The 17,886-nt window shown below is 44.7% G+C and overlaps 2 protein-coding genes and 1 long non-coding RNA gene across 6 annotated transcripts; all 3 read left to right on the top strand.

Moving 5' to 3' along the window:
* Positions 1-728: 728 nt before the first annotated feature.
* Positions 729-1,709, top strand: LOC146755420 (rho GTPase-activating protein 32-like). The gene is made up of 2 exons (XM_085525585.1): positions 729-885; positions 1,205-1,709. Exons 1-2 carry the CDS (start codon positions 744-746, stop codon positions 1,633-1,635), a joined length of 573 nt encoding a protein of 190 aa, XP_085381711.1. The 5' UTR covers positions 729-743; the 3' UTR covers positions 1,636-1,709.
* A 910-nt stretch (positions 1,710-2,619) lies between these two features.
* On the top strand, positions 2,620-9,016 carry LOC146755421 (uncharacterized). 4 transcript variants are annotated; one of them, XR_014938062.1, is made up of 4 exons: positions 2,620-3,087; positions 5,681-5,819; positions 6,328-6,723; positions 7,019-8,256. It is a non-coding gene; the product is annotated as an uncharacterized LOC146755421 (long non-coding RNA). The 4 variants fall into 4 exon arrangements; XR_014938063.1 differs by lacking the exon at positions 2,620-3,087 and adding an exon at positions 8,863-9,016 and having other exon boundaries at positions 5,608-5,819; positions 7,019-7,426; XR_014938064.1 differs by lacking the exon at positions 2,620-3,087 and adding an exon at positions 8,670-8,847 and having other exon boundaries at positions 5,608-5,819; positions 7,019-7,426.
* Positions 9,017-9,178: 162 nt separating this feature from the next.
* LOC146755422 (rho GTPase-activating protein 32-like) lies at positions 9,179-12,319 on the top strand. The gene is made up of 3 exons (XM_085525497.1): positions 9,179-9,435; positions 10,127-10,272; positions 10,483-12,319. The coding sequence occupies exons 1-3, from the start codon at positions 9,179-9,181 to the stop codon at positions 10,938-10,940; spliced, it is 861 nt and encodes a 286-aa protein (XP_085381623.1). The 3' UTR covers positions 10,941-12,319.
* Positions 12,320-17,886: the final 5,567 nt, after the last annotated feature.

Below are 17,886 nucleotides of genomic sequence, written 5' to 3' on the forward strand. Positions count from 1 at the left end.
CAGAGGACCTTCCCTTTGGCTCTGGGCTTGGGCTAATGCCCACCTGTCTTTTTGTTCTTATTACAGGTTGGTTTTTTCCCTGGTGAGTGCGTGGAACTCATCAGGGGAAAACTGCCCGAGTCCATCCTACATTCATTGCCAAAGCCAGGTGCGTATTTTACATTTGACAATGCGGGTTAGTAAAATGGGGTCTGAACGTGGCTTTCAGGGGGTTCATTAATGCCCGAGTTGAGCAAGCTTAGAAAAAGAACTGCATTAAGCTCCTTGGGCACCTCCAGGGATGGGGAAAATCCGTTCTTGTGTGTCCTTGTTGGGAACATGCTTTCTGTTGTTACGTGTTCTGTTGAATGCGTTGCACTCGGCCTCGTCCAACCGAGCCAAGCCTGAAATGAACTTGTTTCTTTGTTTTGTTGCACAGAGCCAAAGAAACGGGGCAAGTTCATCTCCTGCCTTCGTTGCCCGTTGAAGGCCCGCCCCAGGAGAGCGAAGCAGCCGGAGCCTCCAACATTCTCGGGATCCATGTCCCTGCTTGACATCGTTGAGAGGTATTTAGCCAACAGGACTTGAGGGCTGAGCTGTAGGAATGGAAGCATCCTTTGCTGTTTGAAACAGAGGGCTTTTCTAAGCTGTGTTTCAGCAGAAACCAGGCATTGACAGGAACAGGCAACTATTGGCAAGGGTTCGGTGCAGCTCTTCCCTCACCCTGCACCACGTCTGACAGCATGCTCTGTTTTCTCTGCAGAATGAGTTCTCCCAGTAAGAGGGCAGAGTCAGCAGCTTGCAGGCGTTCCTGCTTCTGCCTGGGCAAACCATCCCCTGTGGCCAAACGCCAACTGCAGAGCAGTGCCAGGGAGCCCTCTGAAGCAGAAGTCTTGGTCCTGGCAGGTAAGCATGCAAATCCAGCTTTCAAAACACTGCTTGTCAGCAACACAGGTAGAATTCATGCTTTCAGTGGGCTTGTACATCCTTCTGGCATTCAAGCCTGTGCCTGACATCTTCAGTTGACTCCTGTCTTTCCCAAATGAGTCTCTTGTCAACACAAGAGCTGGACCTGCACGAGGATCACTTTCAAGGCAGTGACACTGTTGCTAGAAGCCTATTTGCTTCTGCCCACCATCACTGCATAGCCAAATGTCAAGAACCTGTTTCATGATTCATCTTGTGAAACTTTGACACTAACTGCTGTGCATCTACTCCTTCCTAGGTGACCCGAGCCCTTGTATATCTCCAAGACGCCGGGCATGTTACGATGCAGCTTCCTGTGATTCCATCAATGAAGAACTGTTACTAAGCACAGGATGCTGCAGTTCAGATGAAAGCCTTCCGTATAACATCAGTTATAAAGAGAAGAATGCCATCATCGTTGAAGCTCTCGTTCATCCCATACCTGCTGAAGCTGCTGACCTGAGCCTGCCAGACTCCTCAGGCACCACCCTGGACCCAGTGCTTTTCGAGGATAGCCCAGGCCAAGCACAGCACGAGTGCCCCGACAGCAGCACAACCATGCAGACTCAGGTCAGCATTACAGAGGAGAAGCCAAACATCTTGGAGGGGGAGGTAGAATCAGGCCAAGAGTCCCAGGCTCCGGGCAACAGCACGACTTCTGAGACACTCTCGTCAGACAACAGAGAATGAGTCCCATCTTTCCTCCAGACCTCACACCCCCTCCTTTTTCCTATTGAATAAAGGCACGCTCGTGCTCAATCAACGCCTTGACTGAATTCTGAGTTTTCATTCGCAGAGATTGGGATGAGTACAAGAAACAGCAAGACAGCTCAGCTTGCAACGCTCTGGCTGTGGGGTGCGTGCAGGGACACTGTAACCATACAGGGAAAGGCTTCCACTGCTTCCTCAAGCTGTAGTCCAGCCCTGCTACTGCTCTGTGGCACAAAGCCCTGAGGGATGTTCCATATTGTTAACCTAAGTGAAGCCAGCTTCATGCACTGTGTTTTGTTGTTGCTGGGTGAGAGGGGGATGCACGTTGGTGAGAAAATGAGCATTGCTGGATCTGCCACGAGTGTCCCTTCTGCCTCTAAGAATATGTCCTAAGTAGGATGTGAACACTGCTGGCACTTCCTCATTGCACGTGCTTGGAGGATCTTCAGTTCTTGCACATTCAGGATGTCTGTCAGTGACTACGAGGAAATTCTCAAGTACTAGGAATTCCATGAAACAGTTGGAACGGGTAAGTGTCATCTTTGTACAGAAACAGCACGCCTAACAGTCTGTCTCACCACTCTAGAATTAATCTGAGAATAGATTAACAGCTCTTGTCAGTTCTCTAAGTCAGGTTTCATTTGTATAAATTTGAAATTCGTTTTTTAAACCAGTTGGAAATTGTAATATTATATTAGAGAAGAATTCACACTCAACTTTAAGCATCTGTGTTTTGATTTGTAGGTGGTTTTGCCAAGGTAAAACTCGGGCGGCATCTTCTGTCTGGTGAAAAAGTTGCACTAAAAATCATGGAGAAAGTTACTGTAGGGGTAAGCCAAAAGGCATTTAAATATGATAATATCTTCTGTTGGAGTTGTGGAGTTCTCAAGAACACGGGGGCAGGTGGGATGGTACATACGAATGCAGCCTACTGGTCCCATTGCCTTTTGAAAGATGCTGTAGAGCTGGAAAAAGTTTAACAGAGCACCACAAATCTTGTTGCTGGTTGTTCAGAGGGCAGTATTCTCTGGCTGTAAAATGGAGGAAGTTATTACGTTATTACATTACATTACATTATTGTTACATTATTACAGCAACTTTACCAAAATACCAATGAAAATGCTGAATGTTTTGTTTTTCAGTTTTCACAGCTCTGTTTCAGAATTTCTATGGGAGTGATGTCAGTCATTGCTGAGTTGATGTTGAATTGTGTACTGTCCCGTATGTGCTTGTTATGTTTCACAGCAGTCAGATGTGGTACCTGGTATGTCACAGTAGTTAGCAATCTCATCGCTTGCTTTTATGGTCTCTTAAGGATGACTTGCCTCATGCTAAAACAGAAATTGATGCCATGAAGAACTGAAGTCATCAACGTGTTTGCCCATTGGATCACGTAAGAGAGACACCAAAGAAATATTTATAGTCGTAGAGGTAAGAAATAGTTTCTGCTTTCTGTGCTGTCATTGTTACTTACCTTTCTCTGATACTCTCTAAATGCATTTTCAGATAACCTTATCTTACAGGGAAGCTGTTTGATTGCATTGTTTCTAAGGACCACCTTTTGGAAGAGGAAGCTCCAGTCTTTTTTTGACATATTGTTTCAGCAATTGCTTCTGTTCACAGTCAGGGTTATGCCCAGAGACCTCAAACCAGTGAGCCTGAACTGCAGTCAGTCTTCCATAAATAATAATGAATGTGTTTTTATTTTTCTGTTGGCAGAGAGAGTTACAATACTCCACTCCATTCCAGTGGATTGCAGGAGAGAACTGAAGGGGGGAGAAGTAACACAAAGTAGAACTCATGGGTTGATTGAATTGATAGAATTATTTACTGAGATAAAGGATAATAGTTATGATGAATGCAAAAGCAATTGCTCACCACCTACCAATCAGTGTCCAGTTAGCCTCCTAGTAGTGGAAGAGATTGACATGAAGTTCTACCCCCTTCAAAACTCCTTCCACAATATGTCATATAGTATGGAATATCCTTTGGCCAGTTTAAGTCAGCTGTCCTAGTTCTGTTCCTTCTCACTTCCTTGGGCTCTCAGCTGAGATTGACTGTGGCTCTGTACAACGCTGCCTGGCAGCAACTGTAAGCATCACTGCGCTATCTCCATTGTTTCTCTAGAATGAAAACGTAGTATTAAATCAGACACTGAAGAAAATAATTCAGTCCCAGCTGAAACTCAGAGAATAACTTGTGCTTAGGATTCTTTCCCTACAGGAAATGTTAGATAATTATTGCTATTTGGTACTGTGTTGTGTAGCTGAGCTGGATTTTGTTATCCTTGAAGAAGTATCTTCCTCTGAAAGGGGAGTAAAACATGATGCTCCTAATGAGCGGAGCAGAGACACAGATCTGATCTGAGTGTTGGTTTCCCATTTTTGTGATGCTCTTTGCTGCAGTTTGTATCTAGAGAGAAGCCCTTGTGGTGTCAGTCTGTTGTGTAATCTGCTCTAGTTTTGTGCCTCAAGGAAGAGTGATCCTTTAAACAAATGGTGGCTGTACAGAGGGTATGGGGTGAGATGCATTCCTCTGGCCCCATCCAATGGATTTTCTGTCACTGAAGACATGAAGCACAGGTTAGGTACTGGAAGGCTTGAATATTTCCTCACCAATAGGTTAGAGCTTGGCATTTTGTAAGCTGCTGGTATCTCTCAGTAAAGCAAATCATTACAGCACGAGCATTTTCCTAGGCATCTTATGAAATCCCTCTATCTAAGGCTACTGGAAGGCACTCTGAACAAAAATCATTCTCCCCAGCTTCTCTTCTCGGAGTGGGAGCTTCATCCCCCTGCACAGGCTGGAGGTCATCCCCAGAACTTGCTTCAGGTTGTTATCCTTCCTGGCCAAAAACCAGATACAGTATTGTAGATGTGGTCCAGTGAGTGTTGAAGCAGGAATGACTTGTCGTGGTCTGGTTGTGCTGCTTTTTAATGCAGCTGATGATCTTGTTGTACTTCTTTTCTGTCAGAGCACACTGCTGGCTTGCATTCAGCCTGTGGTCTCTCACCACTTGTCCTCCTAGTTCCATACAGTTCGGTCTGTTCATTAAAATGTTTCAGTAAGTTGGTCTGGTCCTACGAAGTAGTATGACTGCAGTAAGCAGTGTACATGGTGCGCTGTGAGTACTGCACACATTCCTCTTGGCAGCTTGTGGAACAGACATTGTGCATTGTTTGGATTGTGTAAGCATTCCTGTTGGTCTCTTGTGATGCTTACCTTCTTAGAGCACCTTTCCATGTTTGGCTCTACATATTTTGGTACCTTACTTGTTCTGTTTGGCTTAGCAGGGAAGGTCTTCTTCTGAAGCATCCTCAGTCTTGGTCTGGGCAGCATACTTAGAAATGACATGGACGTTACATGAGTGGGTGATCAAAGGGGGAAAGATCTCACCTTTCTGATCTGTTTCCTTTTAGAAGACAGTCCTGGAGAGGATTTGCTTTCCTTGTTTCCTGGAGACTTGGATTCTTAGATGGTTTTGACTGCAGCTATTTCTGATGTTAATTCCTTTTTCTGTACTTTAGTAGCAAAGTGCACGTGGAGTGCTTTGGAATTGTCTGAAGTAGCCAGGTTGCTTGTGATCACATATGTAACGTGGAGTTATGTGTGGTGCCAGTGATAATTAAGTGTGATGAACTTGAAGGCTTTCAGTAGAATTGCAGCCCTAATAGAAACAATGACTTGAACTCTGGAATTCTGTGTAAAATCATTAGCTAGCTTGTGGTCCGGGTCTTCAAACCAAAGGCTATGAGGTGCTGCTCTTGTTGACACAGGCTGTGAAAGATGACTTGAGCTCTAAGAGTAATTTCCCTTCTGCTCTTGATATGAACGTCAAATCCAAAATTACAGTATTAAGAACATAATATAAAAGTTTTTGCTGCTGGCTTGTGGACCTGCATTAGCCGTTAGCCATAGTTTGGAACTTGCAAAGCAATCTTATTTAGATTTTAGTGATGAAATCTTTTGATGAAATCTTCCTTTTAATTCTGCAAAAGAATCTCAATGGCACATTTCTTTTCAGTCTGAAAAGGCTCTGACATAATGAAGATGTGCCAGACTGCAGCCATGTGCCAGATGTGTTTGGATCCATGGAATTTTCTGATGTAGCTTCAGTGTTTGAAGAATCTCCGCTTGATCTAAATACTCAGAGAACAAAGCAGGTGTGTAAAGATGTAGTGCTAGTTTCTTACAGAAAAAATATAGCACTTAATCCAGAAATTTACTTCTCATTGTATATAGTGCTTACTCCATACTTCAGTATCTAGTAAACCTTGACCGAAGTAAGATACAGATTGAGCAAAGTATGTTAAGCATAAATTTTGGTGCCTTCTACCTGTAGGCCATGGTTCATTTTACAAGAACCCTAACTCCAGTGTTTGGTTTGCACAGAAATAGCAAGCAAGGGAACAAGTAAAGGAGTCAGTGAGGATTTTAAAACGCAATGGAAAGTGATAAGGCACAGTTGATAAGATTTTGGAGTTAGGTTGGATGTACACAGAGCTTTAAAGAGGAAGAATCTTCAGAATAGTCAGCATGGATTGACCAAGGTCAAATTGTACTTGACCCACCATTGCTAGGTGAGCTTCTGCTTTAAAGCATCAAGCTGCATAAAGAAGGCAGTTTTAAAAGCAAGCTTACCAATTCGTTTTTAACCAGTGATTTATTCAGGAAGGAAAGCTTTTAGATGCTGTTTGCTAATGGAAGATGGAGAGAGGAAAAGCAAGAGAAAGGCATGATGTGTGCATAGCCACCACATCCCATCTGCAGCGTTCTCCCCCTCTGCAAACGAGGAGCAGCTCATCAAGCTTGGCCTGGGCCATGGAAAGGGAGCATGCTAACATCTGGGCCAACCCAAACGAGTTAGTTCTGCAGGTTGGTTGTTTTCTGCTGTTTGTCTCACGTCCTGTTGCTCAGCGGTAGATTTGTTCATGTTCAGTGCCAACAGGAAACACCCAACAGGTGGGGTTTGCGGAGAAAGAGGTCCTGCAGGTCTTGTGTGACACCCATGGAACCGTAGCGAGGCTGCATGTGTGTAAAACACCAGGAATCAACAGAGGTGTGAAGGTGAGCTGTGGGCTGCAGTACCACAGGAAGGGATGTGTGTGCTCTGGGTTTGGATGCTTCTGTGTGTTTTAAGTGACTGAGATACCACTGCTCAGTCTGTTTGAGTGTATAGAAGAAGTGTAACATCCATTCTGATGGAGTATTGTGAACGGAGCCCTGTGGGTTTGAGACCTGCCTTTAAGCTTGTGGGCATCATCCAGGAGTTGGGGATGGGGCAAGGGAAGTTGGGGTGAGGGATGAAGCGTAGGAACAGAAACTTCTTTGGTCCATATTAACTCCTCCCTTTTTTGATTAGGAATCGATGTGGGTTTCTTTTATAAAGAAACAGACTCATTGTGAAGCCTGTGAATGAATTGATTCACGCCTGCTGATTGGTGCTGTTCTCTACAAGGAGCTTCAGTGGAAATGGACACTTCTGGTCCACTGTCTGGCCCCCTCCTATGTGCTCAGATCAGCCAAGTTGTCAAGGCCTGGCTCTTGGTTGGTGAGTTGTGCCAAGGTCAGAGAGTTGGATTTTCTGGGCTTTGAGACACGTCTTCAAGATGCACATTGTGTTATTTCTGATGTGTTGACCTGTTGAGGTCCAGCCCCAAATGAGGATTCAAGTACTACCACAGCAGGAATGGTTTAGATTGGAACTGGAATGCAGAAGGTTGGAGTCAGCAGGAGCAGGGAATCGATCATCCCCCTGTACTTGGCACTGGTGAGTCCTCACCTTGAGTTCTGTGTTCAGTTCTTGGCCCCTCACTGCAAGAAGGACACTGAAATCCTGGGATATGTCCAAAGAAGAACACTGAAGGTGTGAGGTGTCTAGAGCACAAGTCTTTTAGCAAGCACTATCTTAGAGGCAGCCTTGATTTCTCCAGCTCCAAGCTTTGTGCCACAAGAGCTCTCCTGCTTCTAACTGTGATGTGAGACCATATGGAAGGCTCTGCAGAAGTCCTTCCTTTTCTTGACTGTATTTTGTGTGGCTTTGGACTTGTTTTCATCTTCCTCAAAGCCCTCTGCCCAATTCTGTGTCCTTCTCTGCAGCCATGAATTCAATATGGAGCAGGTTCCTGAGCTCAGCGTCCAAGACATTCACAGCGTGAGCTCCCTGTGTAAGATGTATTTCAGGGAGCTCCTGAACCCTCTGCTGACCGAGCAGCTGTATGCCAGGATCTCTATAAGCTCAGGGCAATGTCTTGGAAATGACACGTACCAGTTCCCTGGCCATCCTGGTTAGTGGTTGTAGCAGTGCCCCAGCTCTGAGGTCTTCTTTCTGTTAGCCCCATGAGTCACGTCTTTGCCACATCCTGCCTCTCACTGATGGCACTTGTGGTGGTGCCAGGAGGTGCTTATTTAAGCTATTCACAATGGTTGTGAGAATTCCTTTTCCTTTGCTGTTCTCCTGCTATTGGTAGAATGGGGTTAATAGCAAAGTGGACTTGGAGACGAATGCCTGCTGCGAGGAGCTGCACTGTGCAATCAGGCTGTAAAGCTGCCCAGTGCTTGCACCGCTTGGCCTTGATGGCACGGGCTGCGTGTATAATCAGGAGGGGTGTTAACTCTTTGAAAGGGCCGATAATATCAGTTCAAGAGGAAATGGTTTTATGTTGAAAGAGGGAAGATTTACGTTGGTTGGTAGGGGAAAGTTCTTTACTAGGAGAGTGCTGAGGTCCTGGAACAGGCTGCCCAGGGACGTTGTGGATCCCCCATCCGTAGAGGTGTCCAAGGCCAGGTTAGATGTGGCCCTGGACAGCCTGGTCTAGTAAATGTGGAAGATAGGTGGCCCTGCCAGGCAGGGGGAGTGGAGCTTCATTATCCTTGAGGTCCCTTCCAACCCGGGTCATTCTGTGTTTCTGTGTTCCCCAGATGCCTCTTGGAAGGCATCAAGTCTGCCTCAGTGCTGACCACCAGTGCACTGTCCCCATGGGACTTAATAAGACACTTGATTTCTCTGGCAGGGATCTGCTCGGTGATAAACATGCATGCTAAGAACTTAGCGATAGTGTGGGCTCCAAACCTCTTAAGGTAAACTTCTTCTTCCATTTCAACACGATGCTTAGTTCTGCTGTCCCCCAACCCAGGTGCACAATTTCTAGATGACAGTTTCTACTCACTTGTTTAGCTGGGGCTGCTGTGTCTCTGATCATCCAGGAGAATTAGTGGCATCACATCAGTGGCATCGCTGTTTGCCCACTGCGGAAGTCTCCAGAGCCCAGCTTGACAGTTTTTGGCTACAGAAATTCAGACTTGGGGAAGTGACCTCGGGGAAATGACTTGTAAGATCTGCCTTTTCTTCAGATCCCAGACCCCTAGTTTTTCTAGGATTTTTGTTTGCCTGTTTTTGATACAGTGAGCTGCTCTTAATTGTGGCTGTGTCCTTTGCCACGAGCATACCTCTGAGCACACAGTTATTTTGAGCTCCTCTTCTTCCAGTGGCTCGGATGAGCAATTCTGAGAGATATGCAGAATGGGGATGGCTGTGCTGCTGCTTCCTCCTCCATCTCACCTGTGGTTTTCCCTTGCAGGGCACAGTTCTCTGCCTGGGCCCAAGTCTGTGTGGGTGTCTCCATCCACAAAGCTGCTCACACTGCAGGAGGCACAGGCTGAGAGGAGAGGCCAGAGCAGCTCTCCTGTTGCAACACGGAGCAGCAAGATACAAGTGGAGGAAGGGCCTGCAGCTGTACTGAGGAACTTCAACGCAATCATTGATTTTCCATCTGAAAGGTAAAGAAAGAGGAATTCCCTTTCCAGCCCCTATCATCATTGTTCGGATGATTTTTATTGGTTTATTTTTTGTCCATTATATCTTTGAGGATTCAACTAACACACAGTTGCCCTATGGCCTCAGTGGAGCCACACAAGGTGCCTTTCCTTCCTGGTTGGGCAGGCAGTCACAAGATGCAGAAAGCCACGTTGGTGTCTATCCTGGCCTGTGCTGCCTGTACCTGGAAACACTGGGGTTTTCCAGATTTCAGGGCCACGCACCTGAAACCAATTGCGCTTCTCCTGTAAGCAGAGCTGTTGGTCGGACTTGCTGGCACTAGAAATTAAAGATGGCAGTGAGCTGAGACCAAGGAGGTGTTAACGTAAGAGTCAGAGATGCTTTTGAGCTTCCCTTATGGCTGCACCATTTTCTCAGAAAGCAGTTACGCCTGCCAGCTCCTTTCCTGTCCGGCTGTGGAGCCTTTGCTCACATGCTCCGAATCTTGCTTGAAATCATTGAGAGGAATGTAGCCAGCAGGACTTGAGGGCTGAGCTGTAGGAATGGAAGCATCCTCTGCTGTTTGAAACAGAGCGCGTTTCTAAGCTGTGTTTCAGCAGTAAGCAGGCAGTGCCAGGAGTAGGGAACTGCTGGCAAGGGCTCGGTGCAGCTCTTCCCTCACCCTGCACCACGACTGCTCTGTTTTCTCTGCAGACCATGTTCTCCCGGCAAGAGGAAGGAATCACCTGCTGGCAGTTGGTGTTCCTGTTTCTGCCTGCGCAAACGATCCCATATGGCCAAACACCAATTGCAGAGCAGTGCCAGGGAGCCTTCCAAAGCAGAACGCGTGGTCCTGGCAGGTAAGGGTGCAAATCCAGCTTTCAAAGCACTGCTTGTCAGCAACATGGGTAGAATTCATGCTTTCAGTGGGCTTGTACCTCCTTCTGGCGTTCAAGCCCATACCTGACATCTTCAGCTGACCCCTGTTTTCCCAAAGGAGCCTCTGAAGCCTTTGCCTCCATGGGCAGAGGAAGTTGGATGCTAACCCCTGTGTATCCACTCCTTCCTAGGTGAATCGAGCTCTTGTGAACCCAGAAGAGCCAGGTCAAGTGCTGATTGCTCAGAGAGTGCTTCCATCAACAGAGACCTCATGGGAAGCACAAGTTGCTGCAATTCAAATGAGAGCCTCCCGTGTGCCAGCAGCGACGGAGAGCAGGAGGTCATTGTTCAGGCACTCATTTCTCCCAGCTCTGCTGAAGGGGCTGATCTGAGCCTGCCAGAAAACACAGTCACCAGCCTGGACTGTGGCCTGGTGCCTTTGCAGAGCAGCCCAGACCAAACACAACCCGAGTGCCCCAACAGCGGCACCTCCAAGCAGGACGAAGTCACTGTCACTGAGGAGCAGCCGAGCCTCTTGGAGGGGGACTTGGAGTCAGGCCTCCAGTCCCAGGCACCCGGCAGCAGCACGAGCTCCGAGCCACTCTCTCCTCAACAGCAAAGGATGAGTCCTGTCTTTCCAAGTGACTAAAGGCACGCTCATGCTCAGTCAACGGGATGGGGTGTTGGAAGAAGAAATGCTTAGAAGAGAAAATTTCCAGTGTTCATTTTAAAATATGGCATTTTTAAAAAGAGAAGAAGATAGAATAAGCAGATGTTGACAGATAAAGGGCACCTCATCAAATTTTGGGAAAGTCCATCTTGAGGAAACTTGGATAAGAGCAGAAAATAACTGTTTATGGATATACCCCATCACTAAAAATACCACCCTGAGTGCCAGCTCATGGACCCAGACCCTTTTCTTCATTTCAAGAGCTGTCATCACAGAGGGCATCTTCCTGAGCTGGAGACCCTGAAGTAAAAGAATCCTTGGTCCTCAGTTAGTCCATGTAACTGATTTGCCTTGGAGCTGTGAACGTCACAGTGCACTGCTGAAAAACTGGCAGAGTTCCCCTGGAAACCCTGATTTGAATTCAGCAAAGTTCATCAAATCCAACAAGATTCAGAGGAAATGTTACAGGAACAACGAGTTGATATTTTCTCTGAAACTTCCTGGTAGGAGCACTAGAAATGTGGTCAGAAGTCTTTGTGGCATATGTAGGCCTCTTTTAAGAGATCAACATCACCTTTTGCAAAACAGAAAGATGTGGTGATTTATTCACATGAATACTGTGTCTGAACTCCACTTGTACCTGCCAAAGATCCCGCTACCTTCTCAGCTCAGTGAAGATTTGGCCTGCTGTATGCCCTGAATTATGGTATGGTCTTACCAGATTTTCCGAGTGAGATAACACATGACCAAACACTGCTCCTACTTCAGAATATATCCTGAGTTCATCCCACCTAATACAGACAGAATCATCTTATGCTCTGTTATTAGAGTATGAGAGATGGTTTGCATTGTTGACTAAACATACTTTTAGCACCATAGAACCATAGAATATCCCAGTTTGGAAGGAACCCAAAAAGATCATCAAGTACAACTCCTGGATCCACACAGGACTACCCAAAAATCAGACCCTGTGTCTGAGAGCACTGTCCAAAATACTTCCTGAAATCTGGCAAGCTCAGTGCTGTGACTACTTAATCTGGGGAGGCTGTTCCAGGGCCCAATCACCCTAAATCTTACTTCACTGATTCCTGAGAATTTCTTGGATGACCACGTTCCTATGTCATATGTATCCAGGTTAGATTGCATGAACCAAGCAGATCAATGTGATCTCATCCTCAACAATTTTGCATAAACCTAAAAGCACTGAGTTTTGTAAATGGGAAAGAAACACAAAGCAGACGCAGTTCTTATTCAAACTATAAAATGTCTAGGTGTTTCATGGGAAAAATAAATTTATATTGAACATATTTATATGTAAATTTTATTGTACAATAGAAATAAAAGAACATTAAAAACAATGAGAAACGTGCTGTTGTTTTATTCGTCTTCACAATGATGATGAAGAAAATTAAGTACAGAAGGATTTGGCCCAATATTCACTGACTTGTGTTGTCCCAGATTAGACTTCTCTAAGTGTAAACTCAGAGACCGAAACTACTGTCTTGATGTTCAGATGTCCTTTGCCCAAACCAGTGAGGTTGCTCAGGTGTGTATAGGTCTGTGGGTATGTGTGCAAGGACGAGCATGCACATATATGTGTGTGCACAGGGGTGTGCAGAGTGTTGGAGCTGCACAAGGACATTGTGGTACCGGTGTGTGCGTGCACTTTGGGAGTGAAAGGAAGGGGTTACACATGTGTGTCTAATGTCTGGACTGTGGCAGAAAAGAGGCTGCAGTGTTGTTCTCTGTAGGAAGAGGCCAGTAGTTGCCCCATGTCAGACAGAACCAGTTCAAGTGCTGGCCAAAGCTGAGTCAAGGAGTGATGCTGCTGGCACTTCTGTGATAACTTTGTTAAGGAAGGTTCAAACCACTGCATAGCATATGTGAGAGCTATGAGCAAGAATGATGTGAGACAAACAGCCCTGCAGTCACCAAGGTCAGTGAAGAAGGAGGAGAGGAGGCTTAGTGGACATGGTGGTGATGGGCTGATGATTGGGCTGGATGGTCTAAGTGGTCTTTTCCAGCTCTCATGATTCTATCATTCTGTGACAGGTGATGTTAGTTTTGTTGACAGGTTCAGCAAGGTGAACTGGGACCAGAGGTACATCCCAAAACCTTTGAGTTGCTGGACTGGAGATAATCTTCCCAAAATAACTAATGAAAATAGTAGAACCATAAAAGGAATTTCTTTATCACTATGAGAAAAAGGGAGGGATCCTTTGGCTAATGAAGGCCTGATTTGGCAAAGCCAGAGACAGTTTGCTTTGCACCACATTTATTTGACTTTCCAGAATGGTGTACTTACTTTCCAGGTATTTCTAAACAGTGATTTTTTATTTACAAACATGGCTAACAGCAGGTTAAAAATTCTTTTCTTTGTTTCCTTTCTGCTAAGAATGAATGAATTTAATGTGGTCTTTTTCGTGCTTCCTTCTTTACAAAGGAGACAGCTGCTGCATCATGGCAAACAAACATTCAGATGGTTTGGAGAACAAGTCCTTACACAGACTACAGTGTACAGCAATAAAGGGCACACACAACAACATGCAAGACATTCATTCAGCCTCCAAACACTTCTCCCTGTTGACCAATTCAGAACATATTAAACCATTTAAGAAGGGCATTAAGCTTTAGAGTTGATGGGACGTTTTATACCTTGTACTTTTCTCCAACTCCCATAGTAAGCAAGGAAAAACAGAACAATAATAATAAAATCATATACAAAACAAACAAAGAAAGAAACATACAAGCAGAAAACGCTGACAGAAAAAGAATATACCTCGCAAGGTGTCAGGATCCTTTATATCTAATCCTCAAGGCAGAGGATGAAAGCTTTGTCTTTTCTAGGTAACTTGTGGCTAAGACTGGGAGCTGGGAGGACTTTATACTTTCCCTGACCCGGTGGTATGTAAACTAAATATAGAAGGTAGTCAAATAACTATAACATATTTAACATATATATTTATATATATGTATTTTTAAATCCCAGACCTTAAGCCTGAAGTTCCTTGAATGGCTGGAGCTTTTAAATAGTGTTTTGATAGAAATTCTCTCAGCTATCTAAGAGTGCAGCTGGTCAAATCCACAAGCAAGCACGAACGATAAGCTTCATTTATAAGAGCAAACACAGAAGAACAACATGGAGGGAATAGTTGTTAGTTTCTTGAGTGAACTAACCCAGGCACCGTGTAGCCTCTACTATTGCTGTTCCTGAAGGAGAATCTGTTCCTCCCTTTATTTCTGAGCTTCACCCACCTCTACCACCTCTCACAAGAAGTGTGTTTTGGGGGAATATTCATATGGAGTCGAAAGGAGCTGGCTGTTCTATCCAATCAAGAATGGGAAGGCATATGACCTGTAGATTAGAAGATAATCCAAATATTTTACAAGAAATCTCTCCATTTATTTTAACAGCTCACTTAGAAGCTGTGGAAGAATTATCACCTATTTACAAACAAGACAGTGAGAGATAAAATTCCATTGTACAGTGAAATCCATGAGATAACAAAGACAGAAAGTCAGTAAGTCCATCTGCCACAGCAAGCAGCACTCACCAGGTGATGGGGGAGTTCCTCAGTTTTCTGACATCAAATCTGGATGCTGTAGTGGGTTTAGAAATCAGCCTCCTTGAGGTACTTCTTTATTTGGATATATTCGGAGCTTAAAGTAACTTACTTTAAGAGGAAAATAGCACCAGCTGAGTCCTGGCAGATGGTGATGTGTCTGGGTGGAACAAAGCAGCAGAACAGTCCCTGGCCACTTTTCCCTCTTGCAGTTGAACTCTGTGTTACTTTGTACATTTCTTAGGCCAATTTTAGTGGTTGGGTTTTTATTCCAATTTTGGTTTTTGCCCGAAAATAAGAGTAAGGTTTGTATGTGTTGGAACAGAACAGCACTGAATGAACTGCAATGGAACCAAACTTTAAATTGCACACCTTGCTTCTGAAATTTGAGGAACTTGATGTGCAGAAGCAGCTCATGAATGCTGAGTTTACAACAGCAAACCTGAAACTACTTTGAATGAGAGGGAAGAAGCAGAAGCTAATTGTGGCAGGGTGATTCTCTTCATTTAATGCTTCCATTTTCTGTTTTGCCAGGGTTCACTGGATTTCATTTAACGTGAGGTTCTTAATGACTATTATATGTATCCATTTAGAGTGTCATTTAGCCAAAGTCTTTCTGAAACAGACAGGCCTTCCTGTTCTGGACTGTGAACACCGTGTAAGTTTTGCCTCTTCTGCCTTTGCCTGGTCTCTCAGTGGGTTCAACTTCTTTATTCAGTCCTAACTAAGTTTGGCCTGTAGGAAATGGAGAATATTCTCATCTGCTAGAGAAAGATGGCTTTAGAAACTTGGGATGTTTCACGGCACTGAGAGACCCTCCTGCTGCCTGCTTATCTTCTGTGATTTTGCTTCTCATAGAATCATAGAATCACAAGGTTGGAAAGGACCTACAAGATCATCCAGTCCAACCGCCCTCCCATCGCCGTTGCTGCCACAACCACATCTCATAGCTCCTCATCCAGACACCCAGAGCGTATAGTAAAAAGGAAAGTGAGAAATTAAAATTTCCTCAGCAAAGCTTCAGTCATACCAATAGTGGAGGGTAAGACCAGCTCCCGTGGGGCTTCACAGTCAGATTAGTACAAAACTATTCTCAAAAAGGATGCCATCACCTCTTGTAGGCTGAGCTGCCATATCTGCGGCACCTGCTGTGATTCTGGTGGTGGACAGCTGATTGATTCAGAGATGGCTATTTGTGCCAAAGCATTATTTCCATTTCTATGACATGCAGAACAGAAAACAATCATGGCACTCATTGCCAACTTCTTTTTCATAGAGCAGTGCTTATCAGAGGACTTCACTTGTCTCTCCTTCCTGAGCCTTGTTTCATCTGTTCTGCTTGTGGTGGGGCTATGAAAAACTCATCTGATTGCTGTCCGCTTTTGGACTGATGCCCTATTGAGACAGGAGCTCACCTTCCTTTTCTAAAGTCCTGAAGCTTTAGAGATTCTTTTGGTAGCAATATGAATCAGTTTCTACAGATCGGTTTAGCTTTTGTACTGAGGAAGGATTCCACCACTCTGATAGTCAGCACGCCAGTTACTGTGATGTGCAGCTGAATTGGGCTTTCCTACCTCCTCGTGGTTTGCTGCTGTGCCCGTGCAGAGCTGCAGCTGGGTGGAGTGAGACGCTGTGGTTAGGCTGCTACATGTAGGAGGTGCTAGAATCTCTTTGTTTAAATTTATGATGTTTTGAGAACTTGTAATTGCATAATATTCTGTGCCTGCTATAGATGAAATAATAAAAAAATGGATTTCTTTTGTTTTTCCTGGAGGATGAGATGTATAAGCCAGGCAACCCATGTCCTGTGGCATGCTGAAAGAGGAAAGCATGCAGATTTCTACATATTTGTGTCTGCAACTTACAGCAGAGTGGTTTTGGTTATCAGATGTTAGTCTTAAAAACTGAGATTAAATCTGAGATATACGTTATGTCCCAACTGCTCTGCAGCTTTACTTATCTGAACAAACTTTTGTATTTGGCTTGATAACAAATGAGGCAAGAAAACGCCTTCCTGGCACTCTGAGATTCCTGCCTAGAGAGCTTTGCTTATGTTTGTTTTTTAAGGCCTGTGTGCTTGAGGTAGATTTAAACTATGTGACAATCTTGGGTGCTTTTTCCCTCTTAAAAAAAAACCTATTTCACACGCTTTTATAGCAAACTTGCAAATGTGACCTACATTTCCCCCAAAATTGGGCTGCAAATGAAAGGAACCAGGGAGTCTCTGAAGACTTTTATCAGTATTCCTCCTGCCTCCTTGTGCTGCGGATAGCAGGCTCATAACTGATTCTTGAACATGTGAGGCTGTCACATAAACCTGTTCTTTCAGAAGTATTTATGTTAAGAATGACTTTGCACACATCCCCTTAACACCCAGGTCCAACACTCTGGCTGTCAGTGTTCATTCTGAACAACCTAAGGAGGTTCTGCTTTCCTTTATGATAGGTTTTCTTTGCAATCATTTTCAGATTAATGCAGACATAAGTTATTAACTAGAATTTCTTCTATTGGTAAAATGTGCGAACCACGAGGGTATTAGTATTATTTGTTCTATTAAATGTGCTTTAACCACTGTCAGACTGTGCAAACAATAACATGAATCAGTCTCACGGTGTGACTGGAACAAGGCTTTGTTTGCAGAAAGAAGAAATGTGCCCTACTGCAGCCTGGTGTGAGGACGTGGGAGCACCTGATTCCTGGTTTCGTTGTCTGCTGGCGTCATTTTGAAGTGTAGTTTGACCACTGTGAACAGACAGCTCACTCTTGGCAGCTGGTGCCTCTAACATTTAATTCTCGTGTATCGGTTCTTGTCTGCTTGGGTATTTTTCCCTGCTATATGGATACTTAACAATGTTGTTCGTAGGTTTTCACGTTCTTCTAGGCTGTACTCCTTCATCCTTCTATTTGCCTTTACTCTGGCAAGTACTAGTTAGACCATAATTGTGTTGTGATAATTGCTTAGTTGGATTTATTTTTATTGGTACAGCAACTGCTGGTATCAAAAGTTGAGCACAGTATCGTTGAAACAAGGTAGCATGTGAGATAACTCCCAGTAAACCTTTAAAATGAAAGTAAATACCCATAATTAAACTATAGCTTGTGTGTGTTTGCACAGGACGAGGGTGGAGTGGCAGACTGGAGTTGCCCTCCCCAGGCACGTCATGGTTACGCTGAAGCACAGAGGGAAAGTTCCATGTCCTGGATGGCTTTACAGTGTCACAACATAGTTGTTGAGCCATGCAGCTTCACAGAGAGATGGCAAAATGCTTCTCCTTCCCAACTGTGTCATGCTGAGAGAGCGTTTGGTGGGAATAGCACTTCTACGTTGATCTTGCCAAATAATAAGTGGACCAAACTCCTGC

Source organism: Coturnix japonica, chromosome 32 (assembly GCF_054131305.1).
Source record: "Coturnix japonica strain WE chromosome 32, WE-NBRP24, whole genome shotgun sequence".
Taxonomy (NCBI): domain Eukaryota; kingdom Metazoa; phylum Chordata; class Aves; order Galliformes; family Phasianidae; genus Coturnix; species Coturnix japonica.

Coding starts and splice junctions, on each gene's coding strand:
- LOC146755422 (XM_085525497.1), top strand. CDS start 9,179: ATGGGGATGGCTGTGCTGCTGCTTCCTCCTCCATCTCACCTGTGGTTT. Junction 9,436..10,126: donor ATTGATTTTCCATCTGAAAG/GTAAAGAAAGAG, acceptor TTTTCTCTGCAG/ACCATGTTCTCCCGGCAAGA. Junction 10,273..10,482: donor AGAACGCGTGGTCCTGGCAG/GTAAGGGTGCAA, acceptor ACTCCTTCCTAG/GTGAATCGAGCTCTTGTGAA.
- LOC146755420 (XM_085525585.1), top strand. CDS start 744: ATGAGTTCTCCCAGTAAGAGGGCAGAGTCAGCAGCTTGCAGGCGTTCC. Junction 886..1,204: donor AGAAGTCTTGGTCCTGGCAG/GTAAGCATGCAA, acceptor ACTCCTTCCTAG/GTGACCCGAGCCCTTGTATA.